The sequence below is a fragment of the Myripristis murdjan genome, chromosome 1 (genome assembly GCF_902150065.1).
Source record: "Myripristis murdjan chromosome 1, fMyrMur1.1, whole genome shotgun sequence".
Taxonomy (NCBI): Eukaryota; Metazoa; Chordata; class Actinopteri; order Holocentriformes; family Holocentridae; genus Myripristis; species Myripristis murdjan.
Window position 1 is genome coordinate 7,015,386 of NC_043980.1, and position 26,435 is coordinate 7,041,820.

Sequence of the window (26,435 nt, forward strand, 5' to 3'; positions counted from 1 at the left end):
ATGCCAGAGGCTTACAGTCTGTGCTGCTCAGCATATTTCCCATATCTCTGCAAGTTCCACCAGATTAAAAAAAAACAAACATTTTTTTTTTTTATCATCAGCATGGTGAAACAAAACTTTGTGTGTGTCAGTCTGTGTGCTGTTGTCAGTGTGTGACATGAGATTACAGGCAGCTTGGTTTAGAAATAATAGCTTGTAACACATTTACAGTTTTCCAATTATAACAAAAAATCTGAATAAACTTTGTCAGATATTCCAGGAACTTTATGATGAGTTCATAACGGCCTTATTCTCCCCCATGTTATTCACCCGATGGTATCTGGATAGCATTCATTCTGATTGCTTTCCTAGTCCAACAGGAACTTGGTTATTCTGTATTATTCAATAGTTATTAGCTTGACTGACATTATTAAAATGCTATCTTTAAAAAAAAAAAAAAAAAAAAAAAATCTATGGAAGGCATATCAACATAAGATTCCTGTGTTTCTGTAACAACTTAAAGAGTGCATGTGTCACTTAATGTGAAGTTTATAAAAACTAATGATTTTTTTTGTAATTAATTAATTAATTAATTAATTTTATTTTATCACTGTAACATTCCTGCAACTCAGTAGGCTAATCTCTTTTTGTTTTTATAGAGGAGAACTCCAGAAAAATCCAGAAAAATGCCACAAGCCTCTAAAATAAAAAAGGGTAAAGAGCTATAAATAAATAAATAAATAAATAGAGTAAGTAATTAAAGAAATAGATAAATGAATAAATAAAACAATAAAACAGTAACACACTGACTATATTATCAGTGTGTTTGTGTGTGTGTATATTACATTTCAGAGTACATTTCCAAATTCTTTCTTTCTTTCTTTCTCCCTTTCTTTCTTGTAAATATTTGATGAAAGTTAAGATAGGAAGTCATAATTTTATTTTAACTTTGATGGCTTTATGTTGAAAGCTATTCCGGGACGTAATTCAATGAAGTATTAAAATATTAACTCATGACGTTAATTGTGGTTATCGTGGTTTTATTCCGAAAGTTACCACGAGGAGCCCCAGTTCCGCTTCCAGGGGTTTTATTTTGACAGTGCCGACAGGAAGCTGTGTTTTTCATTGTGGTGCTGAGCTTGACGATGAGCGAAGAGGCGGAGAGAGCGGAGCGGAGCGGAGGAATGAGCCTGAGCGCCGGCGGAGGAGGTGCGGGCTCCCCGGCCAGCTGACCGCAGCGAGCAGAGAGCCGCAGGCCGCCGCTTCAGACGGAGTGACTCTGCCGGACGGGGAAACCTGATGAAGTTCACCCGGGAAATCTGCCGGCTGCTGGGCCTGGGGGGCGGTGAGTGAACTGACAGGCGTTTGATGCAACTTTTGATCCTGTCTTACATCAGTCGGTCACAGAGAAAGACACAGAGAGAGAGAGAGAGACAGGTTGCTGCGTGGAGTTTACAGCCGACAACCCGCATGTTAAACACACATTTCACCTGTACTTTATTAGAAAGATAACAATACTGCTGTTAATGTAAACCTGTGTGTTAGAGCTTAGGCTACATTGTTGCGCTTATATATATTTTCAGTACAAACACATAGAAACTGCACACAGACCTGATTTATTATATTTCATTCCTGTTTTTATCATTCTTATATTACTCTATTTTACTTTACTGTATGATGTATAGATATGTGTGGGAGTGTCCTTTCTCTCTTCATGCTGCTGCCTCAAATGAATTTCCTCTATGGTTGATCAATTAAGTTAAATCTTATCTTAAAGTAAAGGTAAGTAGCCTATTTATATATAATGTTTACCAAAAATTTAATTTTGGACGCTGGATTTTTTTATTGCACATATATACCCGTGACTGTCACACACACCCACTCAGACAGTGTGTGTGTGTGTACATAGATGTCAACAGGTGACATGGGTGTGACACGCTCGGTTTCCGCACATGAAGGCGCAGCTCGCAGTGGGACACACACACACAGAGACGCTGTGTGTTAAGCTGAACCAACACATTTGACTGGGAAATGAGCGTGCAGCAAGTCCACAAGAATGCACAGAATCTGGTTGAGCCACAGCGGCGGGCCTCTGCCATGGTCAGCCCTCCTGAAAAATAACTACAATAAAATCCCATAATAGCTTTGTGAAGGATGTTATATGGATGTATAATGAATTTTTCCAGTATGAGTAACCCAGCATGACACCAAAAAATTACATTACGTAGGACGCTGTAAACTCGCCATGGAGAACCGCAGACATTATAAGTCCCTTCAGGAATATTATAGTGATTTTTTTTTACTGGGCAGACCTCACATGTGAACTCATAGCCTGAAACCTGTGAAAACTGACCTGCGTTAAATGCTATTTGATATTCAGGGAGTGCAGCGTCCCATGACCAGGTAAAATGTCACATCGCACAGCCAGGTCTGTCCGATTTTATGAGATGAAAATGATATGGTGACAGACAGTGAAGCAGTCACAGTGGAAAGTGAGAGCCTTTACATATTCTATATGAGGCACACGTATGCAAATCATGCTGCACCGACATGAGCTGTGTGCTTACACTGCAAACGCATCGACTCCTGCAGGTCCAGGCTCAGGTCATACCTATATTTTACACACGGGGGGGGGGGGGGGTAAAAAACAGCAATGCCACACTGGATAGGAGAAATTTAAAAATGAATATCATGGAAGAATGTGTGCTTTACATGATGCTCTGTCTCTGCCAAAAGGAGTTTGCCAACATTGCAGTCGGTTTACGAAGGAAGAAACGAAATTATGACTTCTTCAGTGCTAGTTGCTCTTTAACTGGAAGTTTTCATTTGGTGTTGCACCTGAAACATCTGAGGTTGCAGTTGATGTTTAGGTTGCACCACAAATCTTCAGCTGCACATTTTCCATTTTGGTGCTAAGAATGTGAGGACGAGGCCTTTCGTCGCCCTCTGCGTTCGCGTAAATGTTCCCTGAGCTTTAGGATGCGGAGGTTGGAAAATGGACTGAAAGACAAGTTCTTTAGTCGGTGAGAAGTTAACGTTATCAGCTAAACTTTTTCTTGCTTAACCTGAACCAAAATCTGAGCCAAAGTCTGGGTGCTGTTGGATCCAAACTGGTTGGAAAAGGGGTGGCAGCGACAGGCGTTTCCAAAAAATACATAGCAAGTGATTGGATCGAGCGTCTGTGAGTCATCAGCAAACTGCCCGATCAAACAAATGTCATCTGGCACAACAGCGGCTAAACAAACAGCTTCTACTGTTGGAGTGAGAGTGAGCAGGTGTTTTGGTGAGCACACTGTGTGAGCATGTTGGTGCACAATTCTTACCATTTATGTAAAGAAAATCTCGGTTTATGTCCTGTGTCCCGTGTTGCCATCGCCTAAACCACACCTGCAGTCTCTCGAAGGCGCTGATTGGTCCTAATTTTTTTTTTTTCAGATCAAACACTTTGGTTGTAGAGTGGCTAGATGGTTTCATGAGTCAAAACTGATATGATTTCTCGAGAGCTGGCTGTGTCAGATTAATCAAAAGCCATTTTAATAACCAGTTGCTTACCTTTTCATGTGACTTCACCACCTGAAAATGTTTTGTGATGGAGGAATTAGACCTTAGCGTTGTTGTTGGCACTCTTTGTTTTATTATGTGCCTGAGCTGCATCCCATTCAGTGGGCTGAGGGCAGCCAATGGGCTCCTGTGATACAAAGGAACTGCATGGACATCACCAAGTTTATAGCATGAGCCTTAAAGTGATATTTTGGGTTTGTATCCTTGCAAATGTAATACATCCACCAAGCGAGAGCCTCACTGGGACTGTTCTGCTCTGAAATGAATGCACAAGTAGATAAACACCAGAAAACAACACGATAGAAAGCCGACAGCTTTTTTTGAAGGATGCACAACAACATGTTTGTTTGTTTGGTTTCCAAAATGACGGAACTATTTTCAGCCGTAGCACTGCCACTGTAGAAAATAGTTCTGCTGTTTTGTGAGCCAGCCGGCTGAAAAGAGCGCTGAAAGTGAAACCAAAACCAAATGTGTGCTTCGTGTTGAAGGCCTTGGTGGGCCAGTGAGAGGGATTTCACCGTCTGCCAGCAGGAAAGTACCATCTTAAACAAGTCCTCCTCTTCCTCTTTTACTTCTTTCTTATTTGAAATCAGAGCGAGATTTTGGCTGTATCCTCGTGCATGTGAAACTTTGCCTCTAAGAAAGCAAAAGACTAGGCCACACCATGCGTGTCACTTTACCCTTTCGTGTTTATTTCCCTCCATGGATCTTAACTTGCACTCATCCCATTCTAAATCTGTACTGGGTCAGGAAGAAAACAAAATATCTCAAAAATGCATCATTAATCAGTGAGTGTAGCATCTGGAAAAAAAAAAAAAAAGCGATATCATGCTTTTCTTATTTGTCTGCAGCAACTCTCCCAATGAAAACAGATGGATGTTCTCATGTGCAAAGGGGAGAGAACGCAGCTGTCAGTGATCACAAGCTCATATGAAGCTGAAATGTGCTGAAATTTCTCCAGAGATGAAGGAAAGAGTTGGACCGGGGCCGTGGGTTTCACCCCGTTCCCTTTGTCAGGCTGTTAGCGGGAAGATGTGAGCAGATTTGACATGAATCTTTGCGGAAAGGCAGAAGAAAGATGAACTGATTAAGTTTGCGCACCAGTTGAGCTGCCAGAGCGGCGTGGCGATGGGCGAGATTAACTTTGGGTGGATATCCAAAATGTGGGACTGGTATATCTTGAGAATTGCATCGTGTTTAGTGGAGGTATGCACTCCAGTATGTGTGTGTGTGTGTGTGTGTGTGTGTGTTTGTGTTTTTAATGCCACACACCATATCAAGTCAGTTCTATTTATACGGAAAACAAGTTTGAGCAAAACAAAGACAACCATGCAGAGAGAGGAATGCACATGACTAAGAGTAGTGAGTCACGAATCAGACTCATATAATGTCGATAGAACGTGCTGTGCATGTGTGTGTGTGTGTGTGTGTGTGTGTGTGTGTGTGTGTGTGCAAAGGAAGGGAAGATGATAATTACAGTGTAGCCTACCACTGATGCTTGCCTATTAGTGTTTAATTTCCTTTTCCTTGAACTGGTTCAGTCAGAGTTAGTGAGACAGAGACTGAGACACAGCAAGAGGAATAGGCCTGTGTGTGTGTGTGTGTGTGTGTGCGTGCGCGCTTTTTTGTGTGTTTGTATGTGTGTGTGTGCTAAGAGTCACACTGAGAAAGGGCAGGGCAGCCGCACCCTTTTTTAATAGTCGTTCCTTTGCTGCAGTCAGTGTAGAAGTAAAAATCCAAACAAGCCAGCACAGTGGTTCAGTGTGTGTGTTTGTGTGTGTGTGTGTGTGTGTGTGTGTGTGTGTTTATGTGTGTGTTTGAAACTTTGGTTTGAGGCAGGGATGCTCCCAGTGTGTGCGCATCAGCCTTTTGGTACTTTTGGCTTCGTCACTGCTTTTGTATTTTTATGTCGTTGTCGATTTTTATCTTAAATTCAACTCGATTTTAATTATTTTTGCAATGTGTCTTTAGTTGTTTTCAAGTCAGATTTTTTTTTTTTTAAATGTTCAGTTTTAGTTTAGTTTGCATTCAGTAATTTTCTCTGTGTGTGTATAAAGTACAATAATAGGTTCTGAATGGGTAGTTTGTATGTATTTGCAACAGGTATTGTTTAATATAAACCACAAAGTTATAAATTCTTTTAAACATTTATTTAGTTAATTTTGCAGTTGATGCTCAGGGAAACAGCCCAAACTGCTTTCTCTCTTTTACCATGCTCATAGGCAAAAAAGGAAAAAAAAATTACAGTTATATATTATGTGCTCTTTTTTTTTTTTTTTAATATGGTAACATTTATATAACTTTTTCACTGTTTTATGAAAAAACAGTTTCTGTTGTACATTTAGGTTTCGTTTGCAGTAATAACCTTGGCCTTCCTTGGATGTTGAGTGAGATGGATGGAGAAGCGTGTGTGTGTGTGTGTGTGTGTGTGAGTGATGATGTGGGAGCTGTTCAGTGAGGACGGGAGTTACAGTCTCTTCATCTCTCCTCCTCCTCCTCCCCCTCCCCCTCCTCCTGCTGCTGCTGCTTCTCCCTCTGAGTTCTTGTGGCTTCTGTAATGAAAACACACACAGCCTCTGGCCTTGAGCGGCAGATACGCCACAGGTGGTTTTCATATCGAACAGTGAGACGTGGATTGTTGCGCAAAGTTCAATCTTGACTATTTCTGGCCTGGCAGCAGTCCTCCAGTTGCGTTAGAACGGCACACACACACACATAGGTTGATTGTTGATGTCGAGGCCTCCTGTACATGGCAGCAAGTCTCCACTCAGCCTCAATGTTACTGTGCAAAGGCTGCTGGCATTTCAGGGATTGCAAAGGAAATTTCATCTGTTATACATGGAAACCTGGCAACTACGTCTTTTTGTCTGAGTGACTTGATGTAAAAGTTTCCATGCGTCAGTAGCCTATTGTGAACTGAAGCACACACACACACACACACACACACAGGACGCACTGATTTATGTCAAAATGTTCAGCAAAAACATTCTTTTGCCCTCTCCTGAAACGTTGAGTCATCACAGCCATCGTCATCTTTAATCAGAAACTGGCCTCCAATTAAAACCGAAAAACCTGAACGTAACCTCTGGGCTGCTCACAGGATTGGTTGTGGGCTGCGCAGAATTAAAATGAGAACAACATGTGGAGGCAATGGCGATGTGAAATGTTTCTGGAACACCTTTGGCCGTGACAAAAGGCCCTATGAATCCTTTTTAATTTTTTTTTCCAGTTTCTCTTGTATTTTTTCCAAGTCTTTTTTTTTTTTTTTTTTTTTTTATGATTTCAGCACATTTTGTCACCAGAAAGTGTCCAAGCATGGGGTGGATGGATAAAATTTACGCAGTTCAATAAGAAAATATTCAAAATGTAATAAATATCAATGAATTTGGAGCACAGCATTGCACTATTTTTTTTTTTTTTTTTAGTCAAAGAAAGTTCTTCAGTAGTTATAAAACGGCTGATGTGGTTGCACTGCTGAGAGTTTGCTGAAGCGATGAGCTCCTGTTGCTAGTGCAATGCTTGTGTGTGTGTGTATGTGTGTGTGTGTGAAGGAGGTGATACACAAGCTCCTCAGACAGAAGCCAGGAGTGTTTATACATGACACCTAAACATGATAGAGACTCTCAGTGTAATTTTTTTTTTTTTTTTTTTTTTTACTGTTCATCCGGTTTAGGTGTTTAGGTGAAAAAATGCTTAAAATGGCAGGGAAAACAATGATTTTCATCAGTTGCGCCCACATTTTGACATATTCCAGGTTTCACAGTAGGTGTCCTTTATGTTTTCTGTATTGTATAAATCATAGAGTGAAATCTGTTAGTCAGTTTGTTTGTCAGTGTCGTGAAACAGGAAGCAGAGCGATGATGTGGTGAGCTGGGTGTGGAAGCCGTACACTGGAAGACTCCGAGAAGACCTTGAAGACACTGACACCCTGTCACATCTGAAGACAAGTGTGTGAGAAGTCGCCGAGTTTCTAGTCACAGACGAGATTTAGCAAAGACTGGGGATTTGAGAGTGTCTGACAAAAACTATAGGAATATTATAGGTAGTCCATGGATTATGAGTAATGCTTTACCTTGACTACCAGTGTGTGAAGGCATGGAGTTATTATGGGTGCAGCTGCATAACATGACAGCTGGAGGATGGCAGGAGCTTTCAACAGCGTTACACACACACACACACACACCCTTGAACACACACAAGACTTGTTCATGTTCTTGCATCTCTTTTGAGCCCCCGCCAGGTTTACGATCTACCTGGTGAGCAGCTATTGCTTGTTGACGCCGTTCACGTCTTTGAGCTCGACTATTTTCATGAGCTAAGACTAAGATTAAATATGTTTGATTTTATCAGAATATCAAGATGAGAAAAAGACTGACCTGGACTGAGTTTTACCCAATTTCTCCTCGGGGATCAATAAAGTATTTCTGATGGTGAACTGATTCTGATTTTATGACAGCCTTACACCAAGCGATCCAGATGATGCTCCCTAAAACCTGCAAAACCCTTGTGTTTTTATGTCGACTTTAGAAATTTGTGACAGTGAAATCGCCTGAACAGTCGTTTGGTGTAAGGCCGGCATTTGGATAATGCCAGTTGCATCACCTGTCACTCGATATAGTGCAGGCTCGTGTTAAGGCAGAGTGGTGTGAACAGTGGAGCACCAGCTTGGTCTCATGGCTGTTTGTGATACAGTCACAACACTGCAAAAACTCAAAATCTTACCAAGAATATTTGTCTTATTTCTAGTCAAAATTTGTCATTACACTTAAAATAAGACATGATCACTTAAGAAATAACTTGTTTTTAGACAGTTTTCACTTGTTTCAAGTGAATTTTCACTTTTTCCACTGGCAAATTTTGCCAATGAAACAAGCAAATGTTCAAGTGAAAATTTACTTGAAACAAGTGAAAGTTGTCTAAAAACAAGTTACTTCTGAGGTGATCATGTCTTATTTTAAGTGTAATGACATATTTTGACTAGAAATAAGACAAATATTCTTGATTTTGAGTTTTTGCAGTGAAGTTTTAATCTTTAATCTGTTTTTTTCTGTGATAGCACGACTTCAAATGTGATATATTTTAATTGGAGATATATTTGGGACCTGCACCAAGTATCATGATGTAGTATAAAGAGCCACAAAGTCTGAGGTGGCCTGGGTTCGAGACCAAGACGTCACCGTGTCCAGTTTCCGGGTTTGGTGCCTAAATCTGACCTCTCCTGACCCTGACCTTCTCCAATGGTGAAGGTCAGGGTCGTGCCTTCTCCCCCTGGATGTTTGTTGTTTGTTTGTTGGCGAGAGCTGCTGAAATTTAGCCCCTTCTGGAAGGTTTTAGCCACTTACAGTAAAGGAAAATTCATATTCATGGACACAAATTTAATTCATGTCCATTTGAAAAGAAAAAGAGGACAAGTTGTGTCCAAGGATGCAAATCTGCAGATTAAATACTGTGATTGTTGTACAAACTCCGGAGAGGCAGGTTTGGGCGGAGAGATCGGGATGATTTTGGTGTCTGTGGTCTCATCGCTTCATCACTCAGTAAACACATGAGGACAGCAGTGTGTAGCAGCAGGCCTCTCCTGCAGATCAGCAGATGGTTTACAGAGGTGTTTGTCTTTAGACAGAGCAGGACAAAGACAGATGTCACCAGAATTCGGTGCTCGGCTCGTGGCAACTCTGAACCTTACTTGTAGAGCAGCTATTATTAGCAGGAGCGACTCTCCTTGCTGGTGGCTTTCAAAAGTGGACCCTCTGAGGGCCTTGAGGGGCTTCCACAGGGTCCTCAACCAAATGAAGTTTAATTTCACTTTAAATGCAATCACCAGAAGCTGCTATGAGACAAAAAAAATCAGAGTCATTATGTGTTATTCTTGTCACTTTGAATCTAAATCAGTGTTCAAGTTAACATCGAAACAACTTAATGTGTAACACAAATCAGATTTTTTTTCTTCATGTAAGGGAAAATCACGTCATTTGAAAGACCACAGCTTAATAAAAGCCAGCTTGGGCGTCCGAGTATCCGAAACATGAAAAAGTTTGAAAACTCCAGGCCCAAACCGAACGTCTTTATTCCCCTGCAAACATCCTACCCCCCCCCTTTCCCTTCTTGGATATTCCTCTTTTTTGCCTCCAATGGGTGGTGGGTGGGTGGAGGGGGGGTGTTCGGCGTTGTGGCTCTAATGCCAAACAGATTCGGTTTCTGCTCATTCCAAAAGTTTCTTTCAGACGGTCTATTCCTGGATGGAGCTCCCTCCTCTTGCCTTTCATCTGTCAACATCTTGTGTTCAGGGGGAAAGAATGCCGGCCTTGAGAGCAGACGCTCAGCGCGACGTACCTTCCCTGCTTCACTTATCCAGGGGAGGTTTGCTCAACATGCGTGTGCGTTTTAATCCCTGCTTTGGTGCACATGTTCACCCGGTGGGAGCTGCCCAGTGCAACCGCAGCCCTCCCCTGCTGGCCACCGAGCAGCTGCACGGGAGCAATTAGGGCTCCGTTTCCTCGCCCAAAGTCATATAGTGCAGTGTTGACATTTAAATTAAATGTCCGTTTTGCGTCTCCGATGATTGATATACCACAAGAGGCATTCAACCTACGTATATCCAGTTCATGAACGCTTTTATATTTGTTACAGTTGGTGTGGCGGCACGAGAATTGCAAAAAAAAATAAAATAAAAATGTAGTTCTGATTATTGACTTGGTTTCAGGAAATTTTATTGGTTTATTTTTTCACAGCATTATGTACAATTTCACTTTTTCACTTTTTGTGGTGCACCGTTTTGCAAAGCAGCAGCAGCTAATACTGTCTTACTCTTATTGTGGTCCATATGCACAAAATTCCTATAATTACAGCTTCATTTTTCACTTTTAGCTGCAGCCACATCCTCAAGGCAAACTTAACATGAAATCTGTGCTCGTTTGTTGCCATCTGGATTAAAACCACTGTGTGTCCAAATGACAGACAATAACATCCTTTTAGGAGCTAAACCAAAGTCTCCCTATCGCAGGGCACGGCCCATTCGCTTCCATTTTGCTTGGCACCGCGTGTGTCCCGAGCTTTTGTTTGAACGGTGTGTCTTGTCTGCGTCTTTACCTTAACTTCATGTCAGTCGATGCACCTTGCACATCGAAGTGTTGCAAACGGTCAGGTGCAATGGAAGTGCTGAATGTAGCACACGGGGGGCTTGAAAAGAAGCAAAGTAAGATACAGCAAAACACTTAAATGTTGCCGAGTCACCTGATTAGTAATGTTATGGAACTATAAAATTGTGATATAGGAATATTTATGGAAACATTCCAGAAACTTTCCATGGGAAGTTTAGCTGGGGAATTTTGGAAATTTTGTTTTGTCATAAGCAGACAGACGTGCAAACTAATGACATTTTTGACTTTGACTTATTTTGAGTAGATTTTTTTTCTCAGTCCTTCAAGATTGATGGTGGATAAATGAATAGAAATAGGCTCAATGAATAGATGAACACTCCTCAGTCAGCAGCTAAATCAAACTATAACCCAAATTCTTATATGAAAACTGTATATCTAAAAAAGAAAAACAAAACTGGTTAGCAGACGGCAGAAGAACATCACAGTGGAGCTCGCTGGCTGATAGAAAGCCTCTTAAATAGCTACTAAACACATTTTGACTTATTTTTTCCAGTTAAATTTTAATACCATAGGTCAAATATATTTACCTCAGTCATATCATCAAAACCTCCTTGACTGGATGTTGTCCGTGGGCTCAGATGGAGGCCGAGTCGTGTGGAAATTCAACTGAATTTTTATTAAATCTGGTTGTTTTAACCAGGATTATGCTGCAAGATGATTTTTCTTCAACTACATTAAGTTCCCAGTTATAGGCCAACATGCAATTTTGCAAATTTCCAGATTATTCCTGTAAATTCCTGTTAATTCCCATATATTCCCATTAATTCCCATGGAAAGTTTCCGACTTTGAAAATTCCTGGAATTTTGCAACCCTAGTTGCACTTGATGCATCTCCACATATATTTTCCCAGCAAAAACAAATGCAAAGGAACAGTTGAGGATTTCCTGGTCCTCTTTGGGTTTTGATCATTTGCATACACAGAAATGTCAAATTTCTACACGATGCCGACGCTGATCCGAGACCATGTAGCTCATATGAAGATGCGCTCGCATGTCAGGGATGTTTTGGCCAGTGATGTACAGCTCCGGCCCCAAGGCTAGGAATTATTTATCTCTTGAGAACAGCAAGTTTCATGGAGTTTCATGGCTGCCGCTGGCTGATAGAGAGACCTTATCAGCCAGGGGAGGGTCAAGGGAGGATGTGGGGGCAGCTTCACTTTCAGCTTGAAAAACTCACTGTTGCACTTTGAAAGCCTCTCCTTTATTAAAGTGCATGAACACACAGCCTCATACAGATTGCTTCTTCTTCATCTCCCAACTATTTTTTTTAGTTTTTCTTGCAAAAAGTGAAGCTGCTTGTTTTCTGAGCTCAGTACAGTCCTCCAGTAGCTCTTCATCGTCTGCCATCACAAAAACCCCCATGATTTTGTTGATTTCATGCATCGCTCTTTTACCATAACTTCAGATCTTCTTTTTTTTGCATCAGGAGCTTGAATTCACGCTAAAGTGGGCCGACTAAAATAGAGCAAACTGCATCATAAAAAACAGATTCCCACGGGTACGTTGTGTCCCTCGGGTGAATGCAAAGTCTTGCGTTTGATGGAGCAAAAGTTTCTGCGTGCTCATTAATAGCCTTGACGAAGCTCAGCTGTTCCCTTGGAATTACGGTTTTACCAGATGGAGAGACTTTTAGTGTTTTTCCGTCCCCGTGTCTGCCATCCCTGCACAGTGCATGTTTACACAGGGAGAGAGTGAGGCTGAAAAACGAGTGGATGACAAAATATGGAGCTCTTAGAGGCAATATTCAATCACGTAATTAGCTCCCTCCTTTTTCCACAGTACTCAGGGAAGAGGCCTGGGGTGAATGGCCAGACGTCTGCACACGGTGGTCAATTAAGGGCTGCTTCTGATTTACCAAAATTGCAGCGTAACCCGCACTCATTTTTAAGTGTGGTGATGAATTTTCATAAATCACTGTCATTAATCAAATGGTCCAACTTCCATTATGAATCGTGGAAGCTGCTTTGTTTGGAGATCTGAAATGAAATGGAGGCCCAACACTTCATTTATTTAAACAATATCACATCCATACCATGAATGAATGAATGAATGAATGAATGGAGTTTGTTTATATAGCACCTTTCATGCACACAATGCAGCTCAAAGTGCTTGACAGTTAAATAAAAACAAAACACAAATATAAAACTGTGCTCAGCAAGAACAGAGAAAAACTACACACTCATTTACAAAAGAAACGCAATAAAAAAAAGTAAAAAAAAACAAAAAAACATGCAGTACGTGTACACAACACAGACAAAACACTATCTTCAAACCAAACACGACATAAACACACACCAAAAAAAATCATATGTCATTAAAAGCTAATAAATCATATAAGTTGTTTAATTAGAACAGATGGTCCCCAGGTATATTAAAAAGATGCGATTTGAGTTGTTGTTTAACATGTTTACTGAGTCAGCATGGCACATGAAGTGTCGCTTTTAAAGAGTCATTATTAATTTGCTGTCCTTTGATACATAAGACTTGAGTGTTTGTGTTGAATGTCTATATGCATCTGATTTTGGAGGATTGCAGTGATGACAAGTCATAAATTCTGTTCATTTAAACTCGTTGAAAAGGTGACCAGAACATTAGAAAAAAAAAAAAAAAAAAAGAAAATTACCAGAATATTATCACACACATATCACATCACAAATTCATAAAAAAAAAATAGAGGACAAGAAAAACTACATTTCATAATTACTAAAATGATATATTTAAACATGAGATGAGGGATGCTGGATCAGTGAAGCTGCAAAAGAAAAATGTAAGCATTTACTTGAAAATTGGCAAAAAAAAAAAAAAAAAAAAACTACAATTATTAAATATTCCATACTTAAGCAAATTACATGAAAGACAAAAATAACTAAAGACCAAGACAAAAATAACTAAAAAAAAAATTATGCAGAGACAGAGAGTGGTAGATATATAGATAAATACATAGATACATATGCACACTTGCATTTATGAGTTTATACAGATACTGAGTCTGTGTGTGTGTGTGTGTGTGTTTTTGTTGGTGTGCATGCGTGTGTGTGTGTGTTTGTAAGAAAGTTACCCTAAAACGTCCCCAAAAATTTAAACTAAAAATAAATAAAGTGAAATTCTGTCTTGAACTGGGATTCTAAGAGTTAGCGGAGAAAAAGCGCTGAGGGCCGGAGACGCTCCGTTCTGGTGGCTTCACGTCGGACTGTGTGTGTTTTGCATGCAGGTTTGCAGGGGACGTCCCGTGATGATGATGATCAGCGCTTGTTTGATATTCGAGATAGTTTGGGGGAATTTGCATTCTGATGTGTGTGGCCTCTGTTGCTGGGATAACAAAAGCTGCGTGCTCATTTGCATTCGGCCTTCTGAAAATAGATCTCCCCTCTGATCTGTGAGCGCGTGCTCTTTCCTGCCACCGCCGTGTCTTCAAAATCAGCTTCATCGACATCGCCGGGCCGCCCTGCCAGGAGAGGAGGAGAGCTAGAAAGGGAAAGAAAGATGACAAACTAACTTGAGCACGAGAAAGAGAAGGCAGGTGATAACGAGCAGAAGTTGACCTTGGTGAGATGGGCTGTTATTTAAATCCCTCGGGCTAATTTGCATTTTGTATTCTGCTTTGTCCACAAGCATTAGCCCCCATCATGAAACCTGTCAACAACCTGCCGATACCACAGCCACAGTTCACTGGACTGTGCTGCACGATTTACTCGACTGGGGTAAATGTTTTCCCAGGTGTGTGTCTGTGTGTGTGTGTGTGCACAGATATCCTATCAGGCTGACCGGACTCCCTGCTCTCTGGTGAAGGACACACAAGGGAAGAGCACAGCTGGGATGGCGGAAAGATGGAAGAGAGCGGGATTTTCTCTCCACTTTTCTCCTCTTTTGAAAACAACAGGCGCAGGAAAGCTGAGCAGCCTCTTCATCAGACTGAGTTTCATTCCTTTTTTTTTTTTTTTGTGTGTGTGTGTGAGCCACGTCTCGGCTGTCTAAAGGCTTATACGTCTTACTTTCTTTCCCCGGCTTTTTTCCCTCTCCTCTCAATCTCCTCTTCATAACTGAAGTAGATCAGGTTACAGGGGAATGCAGCTTTCATCGTGATTCACCTCCTCAGCCCAGTTCAAGGAAAGACTGCCGTTGTGCTCACTCACGAGTTTGAAATATTAAAATAAACTCCAGTATAGCTGAAGATAAATCTCTAGCTTCAGCAAAGTGACAGGCAGAGTGAAAAATCACCACCAGCCACATGCAGGTAAATTCACTGCATTTTAGCAGAGGCCCGTGAGTTTGTCAAATCTATGAGCCGCCTTGGCACGTAACAAATTATTTCCATCTTTTCAGAGTAAACTGATTTCAATATGCATAGATTTGGCCGGTTAAAAGTACATTTTTTTGTGTCTGGTCGGTGAAAACCTTGCTCAACAGCCTCTTGAGAGATTAATTTTGCCCAGAAAATGTCAAATTATTTCAGTCTTTCGGCTTCGATGTCATGGTGGTGATTTTTCCTTCACACCTTTTGCCTAAAAAGACCAAAACCTTGTGTATGTGTAGTGTGTGTGTGTGTGTGTGTGTGTGTCTGTGTGTGTGTGTGTGTGTGTGTGTTTGTGTGGACTGTTCTCTCGAACGCAATAGGTCAGTGTGGTAAGAGAGAAGAAAAAATCCCAAATCATTTTGACCTGAAAGAGCTTTCTTGCCAAATTTGTAGTGATGATGAAAAATCTGAATTGAATGAATTTTATGCTTTGTGTGTGTGTGTGTGTGTGTGTGTATGTGTGTGTGTGTGTGTGTCTGCTACTGTTCTCCGTAACGTCTGGGTCTATCAGCCTAAAATTTTTTGTGCACATTCCTGCTGGTACCATGGCGAACCTCTTGTGGTTGCTGTAAGTCAAAACCTTTTGTTTTCTCTCCATTTACTGTCTACCTCTCTCTCTCTCTCTCTCTCTACAGTGATCCCTCACTGTAATTCACTGTCTACCTCGCTCTACCATGCAGCTCTATCTCTCTATCCCTTATCCCCCTCTGCTCATTACTCCTGAGTCGCTGCGTGTCTTTCGTAGCTCATTCACTGTCCCGCTCGCTCGTTATTAATCTTGTTGTGGCTGTTTCTGCTCCGCTTGTGGGTGAAAGGAAATCCAGGGTAACCGCTGCTGACAATCAAACCGAACACGAGAAACACAGCACTGTAAAAAATGTGGGAGCGGCAGTTCATATAGGTTACACAGCCTGACGTCGCCACTGTAAAAAATGAGGAGTAAAACAGTTGTTGCTGTTTCATATTTCAGGGACTGTTTGCCTAATCTTTGTGGGTCTTTTGTGTGTGTGTGTGTGTGTGTGTGTGTGTGTGTGTGTGAGGGAGAGAGAGAGAGAGAGGGAGACAGAGACCTTGGTGATAATTTTTAATTTTTTTCATGTATGTGTGTGTGTCTGTATGTGAATTTTCTCAGAAACTACTGGGCCTGTCATCCTGAATTATTTATCTTTCTCTTCCTCTTTCTTTTTATCTCTCTCTCTCTCCCCCCCGCCTCTCTCTCTCTCTCTCTCTCTCTCTCTTTCTACACCTGTCCTTCTCAGCAATTCATTTAACTTGTGCTCTCTTGTGCTGAAACCGGTTTCATGACAAATCGCGTGACTTCCTGGCAAAGAGTCGCAAAAGGCTGGCAAGCTGTTCTACTGTATTATATTTGACTCATACAGTCATTTCATTTGTCATTTTGAAAAGCATTTGGCAGAACAACAAGCTGCTGAGTCTCTCCTGAGTTATGGTCAGCACATAGGGTAGCCCAGATACCCTTTAGATCAGAAAAGCCGAGATACGCCTGGTGAAGATCTGCACTCTTGAAGTTTAATCAGTTTTTGCAGGAACAACAGTCACATACTGTGTGGCTGTGGCGGCATTTTGATGCAGAAATATGAACCGGCTTTACATCTTTCGGCCGGCCGCAGGATCCCCAAAGACCGGCTGCTCCGAGTGTTGACTTTGTGCTTTGCTATATGCTCCTCGATGAATAGTTTATATGTTGTAGGTCTGCAAGATCTATGTTTGCCTTGATGCTGCTTTTTGGGTCAGGTCTCTTTTGAAAAAAAAAAAAAAGAAAAAGAAAAAAAAGAAAAAGGGATTCTTGATCTCAGCAGCACTGACATGGTTCAATGGAATTTTTAAAATTAATTAAGCAGGGAGAGAGGGACCGACGGAGAGGGAGGGAGACATATTTCTCTCTGGTGTATTTCTGGAATGCTTCCGGGTACCTGAGCGCTATTTTTGTCCTGGAGGCGCTCTGATATTTTTGACTTGGTGACCTCTTGTGTGGTATGAGGGGAGGGAAGGGAGGGAGAACCCCGCACCACCGCCTCCCTCCGAGACCCTCGAGGCCTCTTTGATTCCCGTTGAAAACTTCTCAGTTTAGAGACCCTGTTACTGGTAGCCCCACTTTCAATCCCTCCTCCTCCACCTGCCTCAGTAGTTTGAAAAGTGCAAGACACTGGATAGGGGGAAACAACAGTGGAGAGGGAATGAGGAGTCAGCAGACAGTCTGATTTGAGTCCAATGAAAGTAAGAGAGGGAACATCCAACAGTCTTAACCTACTTTTGATTTTTACCCTAGAAAAAAGGGAATTGTTGGTTTCCTCCTTTCCGCCCTTATGGAAAGAAAATATATTTATCAATATATTAAATGAAATATATGGTGATATATTAGAATATATTACATTTAATATATGGAATTTCAATATATGGAAATATATTTTATATTTGAAAATATCTTAGCAATACATGGAATTATATACTGGTGAAACATATATCATGCAATATATTTATATATTGCATCAATATATTGTAATGTATTTGAATATATGGAATAATAAGTAATTACGCATTTCAGATATTGCAATATATTGCATATTAATATATGGGTATATATATATATATATATCCCATAATATATTTCATATATTTCATACATTTCATTTATAAATATCCTCCATAATGTATTTAGATTTATATGTGATGAATACTGGGTACATATATTCAAACATACATGATCTATGACTTTCCAATTATATGGGAACATGTATTGGAAATATATGTACAGATATATGCCATGCATGGTCCATGCATATGTCATGGTTGTTTATTGGAAAATATGCAATGTAAAAAAAAAAATCCCAATATACTGTATATTTATATATGTTGTGATATATATATATATATACACACACACACACACACACACACACACACACACACACACACACACATATATATATATATATATATTTATTGCAGTATATTTGAACATATAAAGACAAACTATTACATGTAAAAGTATAGTGCCATTTTTGGTCTTGATTGCAATATATTTTTTATATGTATAAATATATTGACATGTATGGTCTACGCATATATTTCAATATAATGGAAAATATAAAGACTACTTCCCATATTTGGAAATGTATTACCTAATAGAGCACATGATATTTTCCAATATACTGCAGTATATTTTTGTTTCGTAAGGGGGTGCTCAAATATCTCAGGGTTCTTGTTCTTAAGCGAGGATGAGTGGGACTGTGAGCTTGAGGGGTGCAGAGGTGCAGCAGCTGCACTAATTCAGGCACTGCTTCAGACCATGAAGGTTTCATGCCAAATCGAACCTGTGAGCCATGAGTTTTGGGGTAGTGACCAAAAGGATGAGTGGGAGGCGCAGTTGCAAGAATGAAGAATGAGGATTCTCCGGCGGGTCGCAGGCCTCGTCTTTCACGACGGGATGAAACACTCAGTGATTCAGCAGGATCTCCGAGCTGCTGCTGCTCCTCTGACTCAGAGAAGTCAGCTGAGGTGGCTCAGGGATCTGATGAGGATGTCTCGTTGTCTCCCTTTGGAGGTGTTCCAGATGTGCTGTTTGACTGGGAGGAGGCCTGAGGGCACACCCAGGACACAACTCCGGATTATAGTAGCTGATTCACGGTCCTGCGCTGAAGTCTTGCCGTTGCTTCACCACAGCTGTCAAAGGTGGTGGAGGCAATTTTAGCTCTGTGTCGGTGGGTTCCCACTGAACTTTTACCCTCAGGGAGATGGTAGCAGCGAGGCAAATACACATGTATGAAATCATCTGTGTGCTATTAGAATTTTTAAATGGAAAGTAGATCGTTAAGATGGTACCACCTCAGTTCCTCTGTAGCATTTCGTATTTTTGTATTTTAAAAAAACAACAAAAAAACAAAACAAAAAAAACACCCTATCACCCTTTGTCACCCTATACCTAGTTACATTTTTGGAGACGTGCATTGAAACTAGGGCAGCAGGTTCTGCAGGAACCACAGACACCTGCTGTGTAGCTATGGCGGCACTTTGATGCAGAAATATAAGTTGGCCCTATTTCTCTCGGCTGGCGGAAGTTACAGGGAAAAGGGGAAGCCGTGGCTGCACCGCTGGTCCTGCTGCTGCCGCAACTCTGCAAGATGAACAGCTTGAAATCGCACAACCCTGTCTCATGGGAATTAGCGCTATAGTCATGAAATTTCATCTACAGATTCGTCTCCATCGGCACATGTTGTCCATTTTTTTTAACTTCCGGAAGGAGGTAAATTCTGGTAGCTTTAGTCAACAAAACTATAGATCCAGGTGGGGGGAAAATTAGGTTGAGGCATGAAAAATCACATAATACTAAAGCTGTGCTGCATCGGCCTGGGTTTGAATCTGCCTCAGACCCTTTGCTGCGTGTCATCCCCTCTCTCTACCCTGTCTCTCCTGTGTCTCTCCGCTGTGACTGTCTAATAAAGCAGAAATGCTCAAAAACTATTAAAAAAAACAAACCTCACTTGGTTAAGGAAGTGGTTTAGGCCACAAAACTGGACATGGGCTCAGTCACATTATGAAAATGAGCACAGGTCTCAGCTCAGATTCAAACCCGGGTTGCCTGAGTGAAAGTCGTGTTGGTTGACCGATCCACCACCACACCGTCTTCCTCATGTGGTGTTTGGGGCTTTCATGTATACATGGGTCAGGCACAAACCATAGCTCCAATTGAAGTACATTACTTTTAAAGTCATGCTGAAAAAAATGGACAATTGGACAATGGACAGTTCGCGTCCATGGACACAAATCTATAGATTAAATTTCAAGCTTTCCCCTCTTCCCTCCTCGGCTTCCTGTAGAGATGTTCGTCTTCCACCTGCTGCCTGATGGTGTTTTCTTCCTCAGCTCCACTCGGATGGAAACCAAATTGTGTGCTATTTCTCTTTCTGGTTACATTGTTCGGGAAGTCACAGGTCTGATCCCTGCGGCAGCTGCCAGATAAACACCTTAATATGTGAATGTTTACAGCCCTGTGAAAAGTTCAGACGAACAAAGACGTTCATTTCCCCGGAGTCCCGATGCGTTCAAACTTAAGAGACTGTCGGCAGATAAAAAAAGATATCTACCCAGTATTGCTGAAATAGCATCATGACAAAATGCAAATGTACTGCGGTATATATGGAAAATGCCTGTAAACATGTCTGTGTGTTTGTTTGTTTGTGTGTTTGTGTCTAGATGGAGCAGATGAGGAGGAAATGGAGGTGCCAGGTGGAGCTCCTGGCCAGATGCATGGAGAAAAAGACAACTGCATGTCACAGGTACACAGAGAAACATAAACACTTACTGCATTACTGTATTACAGCTATTAACAATAGTTTCTGTCTTCTCAGGCATAGAAACATGACTCTAGATATCTGTGAAAGTACACAAATGTAACTATAGATTATTGAAAACCAACAAACAAAAAAAAGATTGTAACTGCATATGACTGTATCCTCAGTTGAAATGACGTGCATAGATCATCGTTGAATCTTGTGAGGATTATTGAATTTCACCCTCGGATCGAACCTCATTTCGTGCCGGCCAGATGAACATTAAATTTTAATATCAGTGTAAAAGATCTGATTTCAGCAGCTGTAGCTCTGCATGCCAGATACAGTGTTTACTGTAATGTTATAATGTGTGTGTGTGTGTGTGTGTGTGTGTGTGTGTGTGTGTGTGTGTGTGTGACCATTGAGCAGGACATACTCAGCGCAGAAGAAGGCTTCAGTGATGAAGAGAGAACAAGACGGAGAGCAGAGAGACGGCGAGCCAAAAGGAAAGTGAGTAGAGACAGTAAACGCCGACTGACATCAGAACACACAACGGTGCTTAGGAAGCATTAGATACACAAAGGGAGTAGAATATCAAAATGCAAAGTAACATCAAAATAACATCCACCTTTTGAGAAGTGTTGCATTTACAAAAACTGCTCTACAATTAGGTCCGTAAGTATTTGCACAGTTGCACAATATTCATAATTTTGTCCTTCTGCACCACCACAGTGGATTTGAAATGGACTAATCGAGATGTGATTGAGGTACAGACTTTCAGCTTTAATTTAAGGGGTTGAATAAAAATATGGCATTAACCTTTTAGGAATTACAGCCAGTTTTTCCCTTGTTATTCCAAGACAAATTAAGAAAATAAAAGGTCTAAGTGTTTGCATTTGGTCGCTGTTTATCAGGACCTGAACATGTGATCCAAAGAGGTGTCTGTGCAGGTGAAGGAGGCCATCATTAGGCTCAAAAAGCAAAAAAAAAAAAAAAAAAAAAAAATCTATCAGACAGATAGCAACAACTGTAGGAGCAGCCAAATCAACAGTTTGGTATGACATTTTTTATTTTATCCTGAAAAAGAAGAATAATGCACTGGTAAGCTCAGCAACACCAAAAGGCCAAATTTTTGTCCAACCTCTTAAATTAAAGCTGAGAGTCAGCACTTCAGTCACTCCATTTCAAATCCACTGTGGCGGCGTGCAAAGGCAAAATAATGAACATTGTGTCACAGTCCAAATATTTATGGACCTGGCACTGTATGTCCAAATTTGCCTTTTTTTTTTGTTTCAAATTGCAAAGCTTGCAGTTTTACTTTTTACAAGTTGCATTTCTGGACGTCTGACATTAGCAGACGACAGTCAGGGCTTATCTCTCTCCAGAGCGAGGATACCTCACCTCAGGCTGAAGTCATGGTGCGCTGACTCAAGACTGTAATAAGTCCTGTCGGCCCCTCAGGGTGTACAGGGAGTGCCTTTTGAAACCCAGGATTACCAGCCCAGGGCTAAAAGTTGAGCCGGTCCGGGGTTAAAAAAAAAAAAACAAAAAAAAAAACCCTCTAAAATGTGTCAGCTTAGCACTGGACAGAGTGTCTCTGAATGTCTGGTCTGTTTTACTTTTGTCAGCCAGGCACCGAGTTTCTGTCGCGTCATCAGGGTACTCGGCTGAATCCTGAGCCTTTTTAGAAATATCTTATTAATTTCACATTTACATTTTGGGGGGGGGGGATTTAGCTGCTGCTTGTAGTCAGAGCTAAATGTAATAAGTGAAGAATCTTAAACGCATATACAAACTATTTGCTCCTCCTTGCAGCTCACAGTTTTTATTGGTTGCTGTGCAATCTGCTGACTGCAATAAATCCGCTGCATTCCACACCTGTAACCTCACCTGTCTCCATACCTGTCTCCATACCTATCTATACCTGTTACTGCACCTATGTATGTATCTTGTATGTATCTGTGTGTATTTTTTTTTTTTTTTTTTTTTTATGTATTGGTTTTTCCATGTATTGTTTTTTCTCTTTCCACACGTGTGAAGCACTTTGGAACTGTGTGTTTTAAAAAGTGTTAAATAAATGAAGCTTTTCTTACTTACTTACTCACTTACTCACCTGTCTCCACATTCATCTGTACCTGTTACTCATTTGTTTGCACAACTGCTTATAGCGCTTACTACATGTGTTACTGCATCAGTGTTACCTACATACCTGTGTCCAAACCTCTTCTCCATGCCTCTCTACGCTTACTGCACCTGTCTCCATACACCTGCCTCCATACACCTGTGTCCATTCCAAGACTCACACACCTGCATCACCAGCAGCACTGTTGACTGCCTCTAATTTGCAGCTCACAGTTATTATTATTGGTTGTTGTGCAGTCTGCTGACTGAAATAAATCATCCACATTCCACACCTGTGTACACCTGCTACCACACCTGTTTCCATACCTATATACACCTGTTCCTGCACCTGCTACCTCACCTGTTTCCACATCCGTCTCTGCCTGTTACTGTGTGTCTCCAAACCTGTTTACACAACTCCTCACACCACTCATCGCGCCTGTTACTGCACCAATGTTACCTACATACCTGTCTCCAAATTTTTTTCTCCGCACCTCTCTGCATTTGTTGCTGCTCCCGTCTCCATATCTCTGTCCGCCCCTTGTGTCCACACCTGTCTCCATACACCTGTCCACGCCATCCCACAGCCACCATCTCCATGTTCTCCTTTCAGAGACAGAAAGAGCGGAAGAAGCTGGAGCGAGAGGAGAGGATGGAGAATGCTCCAGAACAGGTGAGACGAGGTCTTTCCAAAAAAAAAAAAAAAAAAAAACGTTTTTTCCCTGGCTCTTGTAATATAGGTGCCACAGGTATTGAACCTTTCAAGTTCAAGTTCAAGATTTTATTCGTCACATGCATGAATGTACGGGTACAGCAGCAGTGAAATGTGATTGCAACAACTCCAGCACTGTGCAAGTAAAAAATAGATAGAATAAAATAGATAAAAAAATAAAATATAAAGTATATATAACATTCCTATATACAATATACAACCTATGTACAATATACAACAATATACAATAAGTACAAATAAGTAGAAGAAAGGGAATAGAAAATGAGTGGATGAGTGGATGAATGGGAACGTGTGTGTGTGTGTGTAGACGTGTTCATGAGGAACCAGAACTCACCTTCAATTTACTTTAACCTAGATTATTCCAGCATTCTATTCTATTCTAATATTTTTTTTTTCAAATAATCTGATTGAACATAAATGCATTCCAGTTGCGCTTATAACTCAGCTGAAAATTGAGAATTTTTACTGTATTATTTGCTTTGACATATTTGTCTTACATAAAGTGTGTATGCCACTTTGTTAAAAAAAAAAAAAAAAAAAAAACCTCTTATTGTTAGCTCCCGATTCCTTTGTTGAAAGCCCAAGAACAGACCAGAGTCAGTCTTCAATTTTCTGATGCAATATTTATTTGGTCACATATAAAACAAGGCAGCGCTGGTGTCAGTGTGACAGAGCTCCCGCAGGATCTCAGTCAGAAAGAGCCCCGATATCAGGAAATGATGCACATTTATGTTCATGGGCTGGGCCTGTCCTGTACATAGGTTGGACTTAAACGCAACCGAGAATAATTGGCCAGTTACCCGGACATGGACAGGCCAACCACTGTCCATGCCTTGTTTCTAGAATGTGTGATGCTAGTGTGTGAATGTTGACTGGGCGTGTATCTAATGCAACAGACCTAAATAACAAGATAGAGAAAATACATCTGGCTTTTGCTTTGTCTGTCCTCTGCTTAGCAGCCAAGCTGCCCTGAACTATGTAATACATTGGATAATGCAAGAGACAATTAAACTATGAGGCCAATTGTAACATTAAGACAAGCCACATGTGGTGGTTACCATGTTGTGGAACCTCAAACATATTATATCACTGTCGTACCCACAATCCCGGCAAAAGATGCGCTCCTCATTATTGTGGCCGTGTGTGTGTGGGCAAAAACAAAATAGAAGAGGTTTAAAAAAAAAAATAGCAGAAAGCTTTTTTGCCCTTGTGTCAGATTAAGCCCTCCTGATCGCGAGCCAGGTTATGTGACCTCGTGCTCTCGTGCATTTTGACCCTCACCAGGAGGAGGAGGAGGAGGAGGAGGGCGGCGGGGCAGGGATGGACAGCGACAGTGAGGAGGAAGTTAGAGAGGAGACGGCGAGGACGGCGGCCAGTCCCAGGAACAAAAAGGCTGCTGATTCAGCGCCCGCCCTGGTGACGACGAGGAACAAGAGCAACCAGCGGCCCCCCCACAGGAGCTCAGAGGAGGTGGGAGGCACATGCACAATTTAATCTGATCCTTAACAAACAAATCATTTTAAATCACTCCTGGAAGCCCACATGTATAAAGCTGCTTTGAATTCTCGAGTCTGATCCTTGTAATTTTCTTCTTCTTTCTTCTTGTTTTAGTCATTTATTACGACATTATATTTATATTTGCAACTGACCCCTTAAAAAGTTGCCTCTAATTGGCATCTTTGTCTTTTTTCTCATGGTTTCCTTTATTTTCCTGTATCCTGTTGATGTGCACCACTTTGTAACTCAGCTTCATCGCTGTTATTCTTCTTTTTATTATTAGACAAAACAGGAGATTATATATAAAAGAGGAGATGATTTCAGCCTCTGACACAGTGTTTTTTTTTTTTCTGAAAAGCACTGTGTCAGAGGCTGATGTAATCTGTCAGAGAGTGGGGCTTAAAAGAGGTTAAATAGCCTGATGCTTCACGACTGTCTCGATGTAACTGACTCTGCTTTTTATTGATGTTTTACAGTATTAATGGGGATCCTGCCTCAGCTGTTGCAAACACCGATCGGTAACAGAGAAATATTGTAGAACTATATAAAATATTACAGATCTGAGGTTAGCGATGAAGAAAAAGTCTTTAAAAAAACTCTCTGCTTTTGTGTTTTTGAGCTGGTGGAACCTAAGTCGTGTACATGAGGGTCACTTTGACAGGGTTTCTGAAGTTATGAGCGTCGGCTGAATCTGATGTGACCCTTATGAGCCCACCTCATGACAAAAGTAAGACAAAGTTAAGCTAAATAAATGGAAAAAAAAAAAATCTTGCAATGGGCCCAGTGTGATTCCTGCTGTGGCCTCCATTTACAAAGCAGCCAACTGGAACGTGGAATGGGATGACGCAGAATACACATGCCATCGTTTCGTGCTTTAAAGGGAAATTTAAGGGAAAAATCACAGTTCAAAGGGTTAATTCTTCAACCCCATTGGTGCATTCATCATTACAAATGCATGATGTGTGCTCTAGCTTTGTGGAAACACCACAGAACGTTATTTTAAAGTCTAGTGGGGAGCCCAAGGATCACCTACTGAATTACAAGGAAGTGTGTATAAATGATGCACTAAAACATCTATATATTTTTTAGTTGATGTAATGCTGTAGCCATAAAACAGTAACAGCTTGGGTTCGAATATTTCCCTCAGCTGAATTGTGATGTAGCTTCAGTGAAGCAGCAGAGAAAGGATATACAGTCAGTGGCCACTTTTATCAGCTCCACCTGCACAATCTAATCCAATCCAATCCAGCTGTTGTGCCATAAAGTTTCCTTTCCTGCTGCCTATAATGCTCAGCTTGTCTTGTTGTCACAGTAACAGAGGTGTTCATTCACTGGCCTTGAGCTCATAGTTAGTGCTGCTGTTGGACTGGACTGCATTTTACTGAGAGCTGTTTCCAATATTCTGTCCCCCCTCATTGTATTAAAATGGGGAGGACAAAAAATTAGAAACACCTCTCAGTATAAAGTAGTCCAGTACAAGGCCTCTGCAAACTACAACCTCAATAATAAACACAGAATTAAATTGACACATTCTCCACAATGTCAACACAAACTGAACATTATAAACTTTGTTAAAAGGAGGTGTTGCACTGAACTGCATTAGAATGTACAGGTGGCCACTGAGTGTGTGTGTGACCTTGTCTTCTTACATGTAAAAAGGTGTTTTTGTAATGTCTAAGGCTATTTAAGGGGAAATTTGTGTGACTAAACACTGCAGCTTGCCCTCAGATGATTTTGTCATAGCTCACTTTCCAAGCATAAACCTTTTGAGCACAGTTTCTGTTGACGAGAACTGACTT

The 26,435-nt window shown here is 41.0% G+C and overlaps 1 protein-coding gene across 1 annotated transcript in view; it reads left to right on the plus strand.

The window, feature by feature from the left end:
• The first annotated feature begins 1,180 nt into the window (after nt 1-1,180).
• LOC115366035 (hsp70-Hsp90 organizing protein 2-like) overlaps nt 1,181-26,435 on the plus strand; it is a 43,755-nt gene continuing 18,500 nt past the window's right edge. Inside the window, exons 1-5 of the mRNA XM_030061241.1 lie at nt 1,181-1,324; nt 20,209-20,291; nt 20,715-20,795; nt 23,020-23,079; nt 24,424-24,609. Coding sequence (XP_029917101.1) covers nt 1,279-1,324; nt 20,209-20,291; nt 20,715-20,795; nt 23,020-23,079; nt 24,424-24,609 — 456 coding nt within the window. The 5' untranslated portion in view covers nt 1,181-1,278. The remainder of the gene's footprint in view (nt 1,325-20,208; nt 20,292-20,714; nt 20,796-23,019; nt 23,080-24,423; nt 24,610-26,435) is intronic.